Source organism: Rhododendron vialii, chromosome 2a, assembly GCF_030253575.1.
Source record: "Rhododendron vialii isolate Sample 1 chromosome 2a, ASM3025357v1".
NCBI lineage: Eukaryota > Viridiplantae > Streptophyta > Magnoliopsida > Ericales > Ericaceae > Rhododendron > Rhododendron vialii.
In genome coordinates this window covers 36,664,741-36,679,459 of record NC_080558.1, presented here as the reverse complement: position 1 = coordinate 36,679,459, position 14,719 = coordinate 36,664,741, and the positions used below count along the sequence as shown (strand labels likewise).

The 14,719-nt window shown below is 37.6% G+C and overlaps 1 protein-coding gene across 3 annotated transcripts; it reads right to left on the bottom strand.

Moving 5' to 3' along the window:
- Nucleotides 1-3,752: 3,752 nt before the first annotated feature.
- Nucleotides 3,753-12,863, bottom strand: LOC131316734 (3-dehydrosphinganine reductase TSC10A-like). 3 transcript variants are annotated; one of them, XM_058346164.1, is made up of 5 exons: nucleotides 12,795-12,862; nucleotides 11,976-12,550; nucleotides 10,465-10,612; nucleotides 7,605-7,896; nucleotides 3,753-4,250 (listed from the first exon to the last, which is right to left on the bottom strand). In XM_058346164.1, coding segments are annotated over exons 2-5 (972 nt in total). In that variant the 5' UTR covers nucleotides 12,507-12,550; nucleotides 12,795-12,862; the 3' UTR covers nucleotides 3,753-4,249. The 3 variants fall into 3 exon arrangements, with proteins under 3 accessions (XP_058202147.1, XP_058202149.1, XP_058202148.1); XM_058346166.1 differs by having other exon boundaries at nucleotides 11,976-12,557; nucleotides 12,795-12,810; XM_058346165.1 differs by lacking the exon at nucleotides 3,753-4,250 and having other exon boundaries at nucleotides 4,888-7,896; nucleotides 12,795-12,863.
- Nucleotides 12,864-14,719: the final 1,856 nt, after the last annotated feature.

Sequence of the window (14,719 nt, the reverse complement as noted above, 5' to 3'; positions counted from 1 at the left end):
GGGTAATTGCTAGGCAAAAAAATCTTTCGGCTCTTTAACGGATGTCCATGTGAATTTTCGACAATACAATGCATCATTATTGAACCTGGATGCCCAAGGCGATCATGCCATAGCATGAAAAGTTTTGGATTAGAGCACTTCTGGTGCATAACCGCATATGATTCAATTGTTCTAATCGTTGTATAATATAGCCCAAAAGAGAATGCATAATTTTTTTCTAATACTAGCTTCTGGCCAGATACATTAGAAGTGATATATAAATACTCTTCTTGACCTTGGCTGATGGTTTCAATATGGTAACCATTACAACGTATATCTTTGAAACTTAGAAGATTTCTTCTGGATCTGGTAGAATACAGAGCATTATCAATACTTAAATTTGTCCCATTTGTTAACACAATATTCACTCTTCCAAAGCCCTCAATTAGGTTTGTGGATCCTGATATTATATTGACATTTGCTTGTATTTTTGTCAATTGTTTAAATTATTTGTTATCCCGAAGAATGGTATGTGTTGTACCACTGTCTACCAAACAAATATCTTCACCGGTTATCTTTCTTTTTGACAACGCATTGTTAGTATCCATGCCCCTATTATATGCAAAAATGTAAATTCAAAATCCATAAATTGATACTTTCAAATGATAAAAACAACCTAAGATACTTTCAAATTAATTACATGCAATATAAATAGGAAAATACAATTTAATCTAACTACTGGGATCATTCAAGGTAGTCATTTTCATTATCATAGAAATCATTTTTCGTTTCATTTGGTTCAGTAAGATATTCAGAGATATCAAAAGATTCAAAAAGTTCAGATTGATCATTATTAATCTGACTAGTGAAACTTGTTTCAATTTCTTTTCCCTTTTCCTTGTTAGATGACTGGTAAAGTTTCACTAAATGCCTTGATGTACGATAGGTACGTGACCAATGCCCTTTTGCTCCATATCTGTAGCAAAAGTCATCATAATCCTTGGGAGGCTAATTTTTCAAGTTCTTCCCCTTTTCTTTAGACACTCCTGGTCTAATCCATTTATTGCACTTCTGGGTAAAATATGGTTTCGTGCTTAATTTCTGAATATATCCTCCACGAACTTAGTAGCTTCACGCACATACCCATGTCCATGACCACAGTCTCGTCCCTGACTTGAAAAATGGGCTCTATTTGCTTCTGGGAATGGTACAGAACAAACTGGATGAGACTTGTGATTTCTCATTACTATTCTGTTCAGCAACCAGTATACAGAAAATTAAATGAGTACATACGAACACTCTTTGTATTGTTGCTGCAGGAGCATATTTGAGGCGTGAAAAATGAAGGATGTCTTTTTCAGCATATCCTTTTCAATAATGATATCTCCACTTTGAGATAGGATATTTCAATTTAGATAAGAATCTAAATTAGGGATAATTAAATGAGCGAGCCAAATTTAATTGACTTATATTATGCAATAATAATCTCATGGATCATGATATAATAATCAGACCTATATGAGCTAAATAATATTTACATAAACTTGCAGGGTTAGAATATAACATTAACAAAGATGTGGGATAAACCATGTTTATCTAAAACTTTGAGAAAACAAGGGTTATAAAATCAATTCAATTCCAACTTCTACTTTTTGTCTTTTTCAAGATACTGACTTGCAATATACATATGCATTTATTCTCTCTCTCTCTCTCTCTCTCTCTCTCTCTCTCTCTCTCTCTCTCTCTCTCTATATATATATATATATATATATACATATTTTGTAAGAGTCATGCATGTTCAGACAACAATAATCCGAAGGAAATTTACTATTTAAATTTTGACTCAAGCTATCGAAATTTATACCAAAGACTGTTTGTGCTTCTTGTTATCAATTGCAAAATAAATGTTCAGTCCTTTCCCATGACAAGTTGACAAGGGTGAACAAATAGTAATGTAGATGACAAATTTAAACATTTATCTAGAAAAATAACAGAGGGGATGAAATAAATAAATAAATTTGCTGCTATATGGTTAACCACTAGGGTTAGCTCAGTAGCCAAACTCGTGGTTTCCCTTATGGAGGTCACGGGTTCGAAGCGGTGTGGTGGATTCAATATTGAAGACCCGCCCACTTTGTTGCAAAAAATACTTCGGGTGTTCTCATTTTTTTCATATTGTGCAAAATAATTCAAGTATTCTACCCTTTTTTTCATATATCTCTATTATAAAACAGAAAGGTGTTGGGACAAGTTGTTGGAACGGCCTAGATTCATTTGATCCAATGGCTGTAGTATATCTTCTCACTTCCCGGTTAAGTGCACATGGTTTTCACCTAAATCACACAACTGCCATGCCCTTCCAACAGGGATGCGTAGTGCCGTAGGCACGGGATAACACTAGTATATATATATGGGACGGTTCAAGAGACACCCAAAAAAACACTTAAAAAAAACACCCCAAATCTCAATCTTATAGTTCCCGATCAAATTTTTATGATTCGAACCGTTCAATATGTGCAGAATGTGATTTTAAGGATGCCCGCGAGAAATTAGCAAAAAAAATGACCAGAAAATGCTTGATTTAAGCAGTTTTTATTTGAACTGTTCAATAAAAAACTGTTCGAAACTATTCGGATCAAGCCCTTTTTGGTCATTTTTTTTGCTGATTTCTAACGAGTACTCTTAAAATCACGTTCTGATCACATTGAGCGACTCGGATCATCAAAATTTGATTGGAAACTATGAGGTGTTTTTTTAAGTGTCCCCGGAACCGCCCTAATATATATATATATATAAGTATTTACTAGTAGAATACTTCAGGTATTCCTTTTCTTTTATTGTAAATAGAATTCTTCAGGATTTATAATTGGTAAATACTTCATGTACCCTTTTTTTTAGCATATACTACTTACGTATATTATGCAGGAGAAAGATATAGTAAGCAGAGCATATGAACAAGTGAGTTACATGAAATATAAAGCATTTACCTTTCTTAGTATGGTAGAGACTCGTGTTGATAACGTGTTATAAAACTAACGCAAAATAAATAAGATTGCATAAACTAAATTAAAAGGTAGACACAAATATATAGAAGGATAGTTTCTCCAAGAACTATCAAGAGCAAAGTAGATCTTCAGGACCTATTATATTATACTCAGTGTTTCTCTTTTCTGCTCTATGCCTTTTCTTTCTCATTGATATTCATACTCTACATATCTCTCCAATTACACCTACATTTATAGGAAAATGGGGGAGAGGACAATTAATGAGAGAGAGACCCCATAGAATTAACTATGTGCCCTAACTAACAACATGTACTACTATCCCACCCATTTCCTTTAATGCAATCAGCCAACTTAGCAAGACTTTTCTTACAGTTTTCACAATTCTAGTGTGCTGTGGCCATTTATGGTTGAGATCATGTCATCTACGTGGTGTGCATGGACCCCCAGATGTTTGTGTTCGTATATGCTATACTTGTAAGACGTAGAAATTCATGTTTTGTCAAGACCATTGTTTTGGAGGAAAAGAATGTATACATTGCAAGTGTATATAATTTAATTCGACACACACACACACACACACACACAGTTGCACTCCAAAAGAGGACAGGCCCCTTTCCCTCCCAAGGGCAGGTTCTTACAGGTGAGTCTCACCCATCTGCAACTGGAAACACTACTTCCCGTCCGACTCTCTATGTGTCAAGCATGCCGCCGCCAGCGTTCTACACATCCATCAGGAAGTGGGGATGAATAATTCACAGAGCATGAATGTGGTGGAAATGGAGGTGGAGCCTCCCCTGCAATCAAGGCATACATGATATACCTCACATTCCAATTGTTTCTTACAAATAGCATACACAAGAAACACAATACGGCTTCACTACATATGCAGAAGAAAAACAACCTACACAATAAAGAACTGACAAAGTCCCTGAGAAATACATGGGATTTATTGGACAACTATGAAACTACAAAATTTACCAACAACAGCAGCAGCAGAAAACTATGAAACTGCAAAAAAAATGTTTTTTTTCCCCCCTTTTTGGTTTCCATATATTTAACAAACATAAAGCCGTGTGCATAGTGGAGAAGGCAGTTTGCAATCCATTGACCCATACCGAGGAATTGTGAAAAATGATAGCTGGCTTCAAGTCCGACTTCAGTTTCTACCACCTCTTGAAGACCTTAAAAGTCATCAAAACGTAATAGCTGATAACTCCAGAATAGGAAATTTCCCACTTGCCAAACACCCCAACGTGGTCCAGAGTTCTGAAATCAAAGAACAGAAGGAGAATATGGATCATCAATTGTCCAACAAACTCGTAGTTGAGCACAATTTACGGTGCTCGTAAGATCGTACTCACGAATGTGAATCGCGAGTTAACTTCAAAGATATAATTCTGAATTCCAAAACTCAGATAATGCAACATAAGGATACTACAATTCATGGCAAACAAGGCCAAAATAATAAGGGAGAATTTTTGGGAGGTCCACTATAGCATGTTTCTAACCTCACTAATCCACTTTTAAAGTTCTTAACCCTATGTAAAGAAACAAGGGCCTTGTTTGGCTAACACAAAAAATGTATTTTTCCATTTTTTTCGATCTTGTTGCAACCATGTAACCACCACCACCTCCACCTCCGCCGCCACCACCACCACTCCACCACCACCACCACCACCACTCCAACATATAACGTTATCTGTGTAACAAAAATTTCTCTTTTTTTTGTACCACCCCCACCACCACGCCACCTCCATCACCACCACGCCAACATATAACGTTATATGTGTGACAAAAAAAATTATTTTCTTTTTTATTTCTATTTTGAGCCATTTCCTTCCTGAACCCGCCAACCCTTAACATATAACGCCATATGTGTGACAAAAAAATTTCTTTTCTTTTCTTTTCTTTTCTTTTTATCATCTATTTTGAGTCATTTCCTTCTTGAACGTGCCTCACCTTAATATATAATGTTATCTGTCTCAATCTGCGTTCTTGTCTTATGTTTGGTACTACATTAACAAAAGTGTACATATAATCTTATATGTCCCAATCTGTCTTCTATATGTTATAAAAAACAAAGATAGATTTGAGACATATAAGGTTATCTATTGATATCTGGAACATATTTTTTGCCAACACAAGCACATATAATATTAGATGTGTATATTTGAACAGACTGGACTTTGTACTATGCCAAAAATGTTCTCCGTATGTTGAAAAAATGCACATATAAATTTATATGTCACAATCTGTGTTCTTGTCTTATGTTTGATAATACATTAACAAAAGCGCACATATAATCTTATATCTCCCAATTTGTTCTCTGTACGTTATCAAAAAACGAAGATAGATCTGAAACATATAAAGTTATCTGTGGATGTTTGGAATGTGTTTTATGCCAACACAATCATATATAATATGATCAACAATATTTCATAATGCTATCAAAATTTCGTTCGAAGTTAATCGATATCCAATGGAATACATCATTTTGCAAAAAACAAAACATAGAAGAAACAGATACCGATACTTTATATACGTATGTACTAATAAATATAAGAAACAGAGAAGAAAACATGAGAAAATGATATCATAATAAATAAATAAATAATTCATCATAAATAAACACGACCAATATTACTCATCCGATCCATCGTCGCCGTGGAAAATGAAGACCCGGTTGAAAAGGAGAAAAAGGATCAGAACTAGAAACAGGGCGACTCCAATGGGTGATGACACGGTGGATGGAGTCGGGTTCGCCGGTGGAGAAGAGGCCGGAGAAGGCGGAGCCAGCGTCGGAGGAGAGGAATACGATGACAAGGAGGAGGCCGATGGGGAGGAGTAGTAGGCCCACCGATCTTAAAAGCTCGGCAATGAAGTGGTCAGGACTTGCCCCTGGTCATCGCCGAGAGAGAGAGAGGGAGAGAGGAGGCTGTGCTCTAGATTTCTTCGTGGTCTAGGGTTTCTCTCTATATGACAGCTTATATAAGAGGGGCATTTTTGTCTTGGTTTAATTTCTTTTTAAAAAAAACTGGACTTAAAGCCTTACTAAATTACATTAGTGGACTAGAGGGTCTATAAACATTAGAAGTGGACTAACTGGGTTACAAGTTTTCTACAGTGGACCCTAGACTAATTTTTTAAAATAATTACTGTTACAAATATGACTTCTAATTCTTGGGAATGCTACACTCAACTGTTACTAGGTACCTCATACCAACTACTTGTAGTGGCGTAGCCAAGAATTTTGTCTAGCGGGGACAATTTTTTACCTCTAACCAAACAAAATACCTTTTTCTAGTTCAGCAATTCAAGTAACTAAACTGAAGTGCAAATATATTTTGTGAGGAGGAAAGTTTGATGGCCATCGTGACATAGAGACAAGAGATATGAATGTGCTGGAGAGAGATTTGGAGACAAAAAAGGAAGTGGCGTAGATGAGAAATTAGGGCAGTACAAATCGAGGATTTAATGGTGGAATAAATATCAATAGGAGGGAATTTCTAAATCTAAATGCTCCAAAAATGCTGTGGCTCAAGTGTTTTTCCCAAAAGGAAGCGGGCCAATTGCCCCAACTCGCCCCTTAATACTTCCGTCCTGGATTACTTAGATGTGGGCTTTCCAAATGACATGCATGTAGTGAGGAAGCTAAACAAAATTTCTAGCAATGTATGAGATCTCAATGTTACTCTAAGAGGTGTACCAAAACAAAAAATATTACTCTAAGAGAATTGCACCTTCCCAAACGGATTGTTTCATTAGTATGCTTTCTAAATCCCTCGGTACACCATGTTAGATCACAGACATACAATTCAGCACATAGCACATTCAACTGCGTGCCTGGAAGGAAATAGCGGGGAACCTGCAACTGCTACTAATAAATCTTTTTCTTTTTCTCTTGTACAAGAAAGCAAATCTATCAGACTACTTCAATTAGTGTCCTTCAAGAATCTAACAGAACCTCAGCTCAAAGAAGTTCTACATTGAGGATTACAATGTATGTGAAACAGTTTCCAAGTTCAAAAGAGAAACAAAGCTTCCAGAATTATTTTGGGAAGCACAAGAGAAAAATCTTAGGTCAGTACAAAAATGAAGCCTGTAACAAAAAGGCTTGTATAAAATACCATAATGTTTGGACAATGTTCCCCTTGAACTCTCGATGAAGAAGGGGTCGAGTCGAGCTATATTGCTACTGTTATCGGAAACTCGGGTGTACCTTGATGAGTTCAAAATTGACACAATCACATATCTGACGAGCTTTTGCTTGAATTAGTATCAACACTAAAATAAATAGCAGCGACTAAGGAGATCACTAAAACTTTCTGCTTAACTTGGGTAGTGGTGCTTATGAGTTCAAATACGGAGGTTCCACAATAAAAATGTGGAGGTTCCTTACACACATAATAACCAATAAAAAAGGAATGGCACATAATATAAAGCTAATTTAGCATATCATTATCATCCCTTTTAGAAAGTTCCCAACTAAACTTCTTTTGTTTGTTTTTTCCACAAGTACTTGAATGAAACTAATTATACTGGAGGAAATTCGGAGAATCAATGAAGCTATTGGGGAATGTGTATCTTCCAAACAAGAGAGCAACTTTAAAAGATACTTACTATTTCTTATGTGCATGCCACTTTTCTATGCTTCCATACCAACTCCATTGGAAGTATAGAGCTGCAATACGTGCGATCCCAGCAGCAATCACCTCAACAAACGCCATCCACAATGATCTCTGAGGGGATAGACCAGCAGTTGCAATGGCCAGTAGGATTCCCTCGAAGTTGCATGGCACAAAAAAACTACCAGACTTGATTCCATCCAAAGCTTTCTTAGCAACTTCATCAGCTTTCATGGCACCCGAGGAAGCTGCTATGATACTGGTCAACTGTGGTTTTTTCTTCTCCTCTGCAATAATTGGAATCTTTTAAAAAGGAGGAAAAAGTTGTACACATAAAAGACATCAATACGACAAAACTTTTGCAACTTAATTCAATGAAGACGAAGTATACAGAAACATTGTCCATGCAGAAATTACTAATGTGATTGAGACTACCCCCTTGTTCCATCAACTAATCTTAATCTTATTCTTGGATCTTGTTCAGGATATTGAAAAAAGAAATCTTTTTCATAGATTCTTCGATCTTTTATGTATACTAAACAACTACCGTACCAGAATTTGATTAACTAAAGCTCAGAATATCAGAAAATGCACAAAGTCTTAGCACATACAATATGAACAGTATAGAAGGCAGAGATACTGCAGAGACTTGGCGAGAATGGTCTCTCTTTTAGGTCTTAGACTCGGCCATAAAATGGTATATCAAAGCCAAAGGAACTGATGGTACATCTCTTTTCCAGCTCCAGGTTAGCGTTTTTATGTGTTTTCACATCTCTATGAGACCTGAAAAGTGGGCAAAATTCATCTCCCTGGAACGCAAGGCCACATTGACGGGTTGGATACAGGCCTTAGGGCAGTCTTTCCGATATCCAAATTAGTTTTACACTTCCATCTAAGCCCCCAAACAGTGGACAACCCACTTTCTCTTGGGCCAATTTCTAAGCATTTTCCAACAGTCTTCATTAACATCCCACCACTTCATTTCCGCCCACCTCTCCGGGTGCTACAACCACCGTTCTCCGGAAAGCATCCCTCTGCCAACTCTCTGGGTGTCTGCTACTGTCAGCTGTATGGGTAACGCTCTCAAGATGTCCTTCCTCCCACTTCTGCCCTCTCTCTCTCTCGTCCCGGCGATCAACAATACCGTTGACTACCGCTTCCCTTTCCCTTTCTCTTTCTCATCTCTTTGACCTGCTTCCTCACTCCAAGTTTCTAAGGTTAATGACAAACATCTGTTTCTTGCACTTTTTGTGTCTTCCCAAACATATTCTCATCTCAAATTTATATGCACACGAGTGTGTAACAAACAGATGGAAGGGGATAATATATATATATATATATATATATATATATATATATATATATAGAGGTCCGTTATGGAGGGTAGGTGCATTTTGTAAGTAGTGAAGTAGTAGAATAGCCTGGGGTATGAAATATGACTATACCCTATGATGTACATGCATGTATTTATCCGCAAAGCAACATGTGTGATAATCCAAGGTAGAATTGTAGGGTGACGCTTTAAGATCTGAAGGTTTGGGAGTAGGACCAAGGGGAAATAATTGGAGTCATAATTAGTGTAAAAGAAGAAATAGGATGAAGATTTGCCAAAATTTCGCAAGCAAAGAAAGTGGCATCTAGTGCAAGGAAGCGTTTTAGACTGCTATAAAGCCTAACAGCCCACTATAACGCATGCCATGAAATTTTGGGTGATAAAGAAACAACATGCTTAAGAATCAAGGAACTTGCAATGAGAATGCAGGAGTGGTACTCTGAAAAAAGATACTATAAGAAAAGTATATAACAAAGGTCTGTTAGAAGTGGCACCAAATGAAGCAAAAATAAGGCAAAGCCCTTTGAGATGGTATGATAATACTTCGACTAACTTGATTGAGGTTTGAGGCACTAAAAGAAATAGAGCAAAATCGAGGAAGACTATGAAGGTTTGAGATCCATAGGAAACTAGTTGAGCTATAAGCGGTGGTAACAAAGGCATATTGAGTCGAGTAGAGAAGTACTTGATTCAGAGGTTCATATTTATTTTGCCATTGGGGCCTAATCATTTTCCAAATCCAGAAGGCTTATTTAAAGTCCTTGATAGTGACACTTCCCCACTTCCCTAGAACAACCTTTTGAAAAGCACCCTAAGAAACAATTCACTCAAAATTGTAAGGCATGAAGGCCTTAAAATATCATTCCCATTTGTCAATAACCTGAACTTCTGATAAGGGAAGCCACATCACATATTCTAAAGTTGAGAGATATCACGAAGAATAGTTGGTAGGGTCACATGGTTTACCAGTATTTAGTTGAGCAAGGGCTAGCTAGCTAGGTAATCTACTTCAAAAACCATTAGATTGCTTGATATACAATGTTGGACCCATAGCTAAACTCATGCATTATGGGGACAAAAGGTGATCGGACATGATATCTCATCTTAGAAATCAGGGAGGTCTTTGGTTCCAATGTCTTTGTAAGCATCTTTTCCAGCTTTAGTTAGACCTGTTGTCTTCTTCATGGACATGACTATTCTTCTCCAACAATGTTGATCTTTGCATCTCCACTTACAAAGAGAGCTGCATATGAGGGAGGGTGTTGGATGGCTAGATATACATGGTTGGGTTCAGTTTCAAACAACTCAAGTTTTTGGGCAATTAGTGACCATCAAAATGTTTGAGTGAATCAAGAACCAAAATTTTACCAACTAAATAAAATGTTTATACGGAGGAGCCAGATCTGTATACTTATAAACAATATATTAGAGGCTTGTGTTGCATGATTGCATCACAACCTAACAACAAATTGCATTTGCAAAAACTATGCAGCCACTAATAAAACAGGATCAAATCCCAAACCTTCTGCCAAACCAGGGGTTTCGGTGTCCGGGGGAAATATTAGGGAGACGTGAATATTATCTGCAATAACTTCCTGTTGCAATGATTCTGCCATGCCCCTGAGGCCAAATTTACTAGCTGAATAAGCAGTGTAGCCATATATACCTACCTGTAAGTGAAACCAATTTTAAATAATGAGATAAACAGTACTAGTAAAGAGTTCTATTCGTGTAACAATTGATACCCGCAAAGTCTAACGTAATGCTCAAAAGTATCTAACACGCTGGTTACTTGGTACCAACATTACTAGAACAATAGGAAGGATATATTAGTGTTTCAACAACATTCCAAACTAAAAGACAGGAAAAGCAATAAAGCTATTAAGGAGGAGGCGCCTGAAAGCGTGTTTCAAAAACATTCCCAACTATTGAAGACCAGAAAAGCAATAAAGCTAGTAAAAGATGACTCTTCTGATGTTAGAGCATTTTGTAAGCCCCCCATGAGAGTGGGCCTTACTTGCATCTATGTCAAGAGGAGTACAAACTTTCCAAGTCAACACCTATAACATAAACAGTCGACCAATAGCTGAAAAGAATAAAAGGCAAAAGCTACTATTAAGGCCCTGTTCTTGCTGAATTATTGTTTTGGTATTTCTGTTTGTCCTTTCTGAATCTTTATTAGATTCACCATCAATTATTGTTATTTCTTTCTCCACGAGGGTAGTTAAAAAAAAAAAAAACTCACAAAAAAGAAAAAAGTTTGAAACAACCATCTTTTTTGTCCATACTGCTAAAACTTTTTGACGAAAAATATAACAAAAGATCACTCAGAAGTAGATGATGTAATTAAAAAAAGATAACTTAGGCATAAGTGTTGCCCAATCATGATGTTAATGTAAATAATAAAGCTCTCAAAATCAATTTCCAACTCCTCATCAAATAGCTATTTCAAATCTCTGGATATGAAACCTACAGTTAAACCAAACAGATCCTAATAGCAAAACAAAAGAATGCATCACTGGCCGGCCTGCAACGAAAGAATTTAAACTCGTTGGGCCTGACAAGATGGACGGTCCATATTACACAAAAGTGCTACACACACAACGGTCGTGTAAAACACAACACACAACGGGGTCCACAGTAGTGGTGGCGGAAAACCCACGGTCTGCAATGCTGACAGAAAGAATTTAAACTCGTTTTCGAAACATGCTTTTAGGCTCGCGATCCCGCTTTTACTCACACACGTATTTTATAAATGCATGGTGGCGCCACAATGAGGGCAGCGGAAAACCCATTGTTTACATTGCTGGCAGAAAGAATTTAAACTCGTTTTCGAAAACATGCTTTCGGGCTCACGCTCCCGCTTTTACTCCCGCACGCCGTGTTTTATAGTAACTCAGCAAGCTACCAAATCTTACATTGGAGCTATCTTCATTGCAGAACAATGTCAAATCTATTGACCTAAAAAATTCATAAACATCCAGACCCCAACAGTAAATCAAAAGAATGCATCCCAGTCTGAGTCTTTTATACCTGGCCGGCCTGCGACGACATAAACGCAATCGAACCCGGTCCACGTTCCCTCCGGTTCTTCTTCATCCCATCCAGAGCCGCCTTGACCAAATGAAACGTCCCGATCAAATTCACGTCGATCATAAACTTCACCTCCTCCATCGCCTGCTTCTCTAGCTCCGACGGCACGAAGACCCCCTGGTTGCACACCAGCACGTCGATCGGCCCGGCCTCCTCGACTGCGGCCTTGACGGCCACAAAGTCGCGCGCGTCGGCGCTGAAGACAGCGACGTCGATGCCGGTGGCGAGGCGGATTTCGCGCTGGGCCTCCTCGAGCTTGTCGCGGCCGCGGGCGAGGATGGAGACGCGGGCGCCCTGGGAGGCGGCCTGGTGGGCCATGGCGAGGCCGATGCCGCTCGATCCGCCGGTGATGAAGACGTGGCGGTCCTTGATGGGGATCTTGACGGGGCGGGGGCGAAGGATGAGGAGTAGGAGGAAGAGGAGAGAGAGGGGGAGGAGGAGGAGGAGAGAGAGGAGGGATAGAGTTGCCATTGGTGAGAGAGAGTGAGCTTCGATTCAGGCCTCTGAGACGACGACTACGGACTACCTTAGGCTCCGTTCCAGTATTCAAAAAAAACATTTTTTAAGGAGGTAATTTCAAGTTAAAAAATGAAAAGCTTATTGAAATTTAAAAATATGTATTATGAATCTTATTTGAAAAATTTCATTGAGATCTTTTATATGATGCAAAAAAAATTTAAAAATTATTTTTTATTTACATTATTTTTGAGTTTGAAAATGTGAAATAAGCTGCTTATTTTTTAAGAAAGTTTCTGGAACGGGGCCTTACTCCCTCGGTCCCGTCCCAGACTCCCAGCTCCCTACGTAAAGCGTACCGAATTTAAACTCATTTTTTTAATCTAATTTTGGTTGCCTTTCAAAAAAATAAAAAATCCTAATTTTGGTTTAAAACTGTAACCCTTCTCCGATACTAAACTCTTCTTTTTACCAAAATTTATTGTTTTCTTATCCCCCGATGGCATATTTTAAAAAGAAGAAGAAAAACCATTGTTGAGAAAAAGAGTTTGGACTCGAGTTTCCACTCGTTTGGGTACTAGAAAGGATAAAATTCAGGAAAATAAAAAAGTATATGCAAGAGGTCTGTGCATTGGAGATGAATTTTGGTATGCACGAAGGTAGTCTTTAGCCTAAATTTTTGGCGCTTATTGATAGAGTCTTTGTTTTTTCTTAATTTTCACTAAATTCGTATCACATTTTTATGTCGCATCGTTTGTCGACGAGAGAAATCGAAAAAATATAAAAGTGTAGTCCAACATTCAAAGAAAATTGTTGAAGATGAAAAAAAATGAAAAATACAGTCTTTCTTCAATTTTGTCCTATAATAAAAAAACAAATTTTCTAATCAAAGCAAACAATGTGATGCAAAAATTATGACGAGAAGCTAATAAAAAATATAACTGAAAGTATAACAGTCTTTAACAAAAAATTACCTAAAGCGAATTTAACTTTTTGATTGAAAAACGAGTTTGACGGAGTTTTCACAGAGGACAAAACAATGGCATCTTAAATGAAACGGATTTTTTTGAACTCTATTGTTTTCTAGAATTTATTCTTGATTACGTGACGTGTTGGAAGATATTCAACATTGCCTTTTGTTTAGGCCGCTGATTTTGTCACTTCTTTTTTTGTTAATGTCATTCCTCTGCAAGTACGGAATATATTTTTGGTGCAAAAATACACTTGCAGAGGAGTGACGTTAACAAAAAAGAGAATGACTAAATCATTTTCCTTAGTTTATGTTCTTTTTCTTTGCACTTTTACCAATTTGCCCCTTCCTCGAGCTTGTTGAAGGTTGCAAGCGAGGATGGAAACGCGAACGCCATGCGATATGGCCTTGTGGGCCATCTTTGATTTGGATCTTGATTGTGCCAGGGAGGCAGATGGGGAGAGGGAACGCCAAGTTTGCGTCCGTCATTAGTGAATGAGAGAGTTTCGACTCGGAGTCTCTGAAATAACAAATGTAGGAAAGGGAGCGCCAAGTTTTCGTGGTCATTAGTAGGAGTGATTTTGATTCGGTTCAGTTCAGTTTGTTTTGGAGTGAAATTTTCGAAGACTGATCAGTTTGGTCCAAATACTTCCAAGACCGATCTCGACCGGAGTTGAGTTCGGTTCGATTCGGTTCAGTCGGCCCGAAATATAAAATTTCCATTTAATTTAAAGTATATGTATGTAAAATATATATAAAAATATATTTATATAAATATTATATATATTTTTAATGTAAAATCTATAAAAATATATAAAATATATACTTGTCGGCCCGGTGAAAATTTCAGAAAATTGAAACCGAACCGATTTGGTTCGGTTTGGTTTGTTCCGAAAAAATTCCGTCATCACCCTGATAGAAAACCAAACCGATCGATCGATTTTTTCGATCCGTCGAATTTTGCAACAAATCTAATCATTAGTGAATGAGAGAGCTTCGACTCAGAGTGTCTGAAACAACAATGTAAACTATACGAGTTTGACTTTTTGATCCAATGAAACGAGTTTGACCTCGTGCTTTGGAGTTTTCACAGAGGACAAAACGCCGGCCGCACCCAATCTCCTGTGAGTAAGCCCATCTAATAATACTTGGGCTTGGGCTTTTACATAAGCTTATAATGCTTAGGCCCAACCCAATAATTTATGAGGCTTTTTGGGATTGTTGGGTTTGTAATGCTTAGGTCCAAACCAAGAGTTTT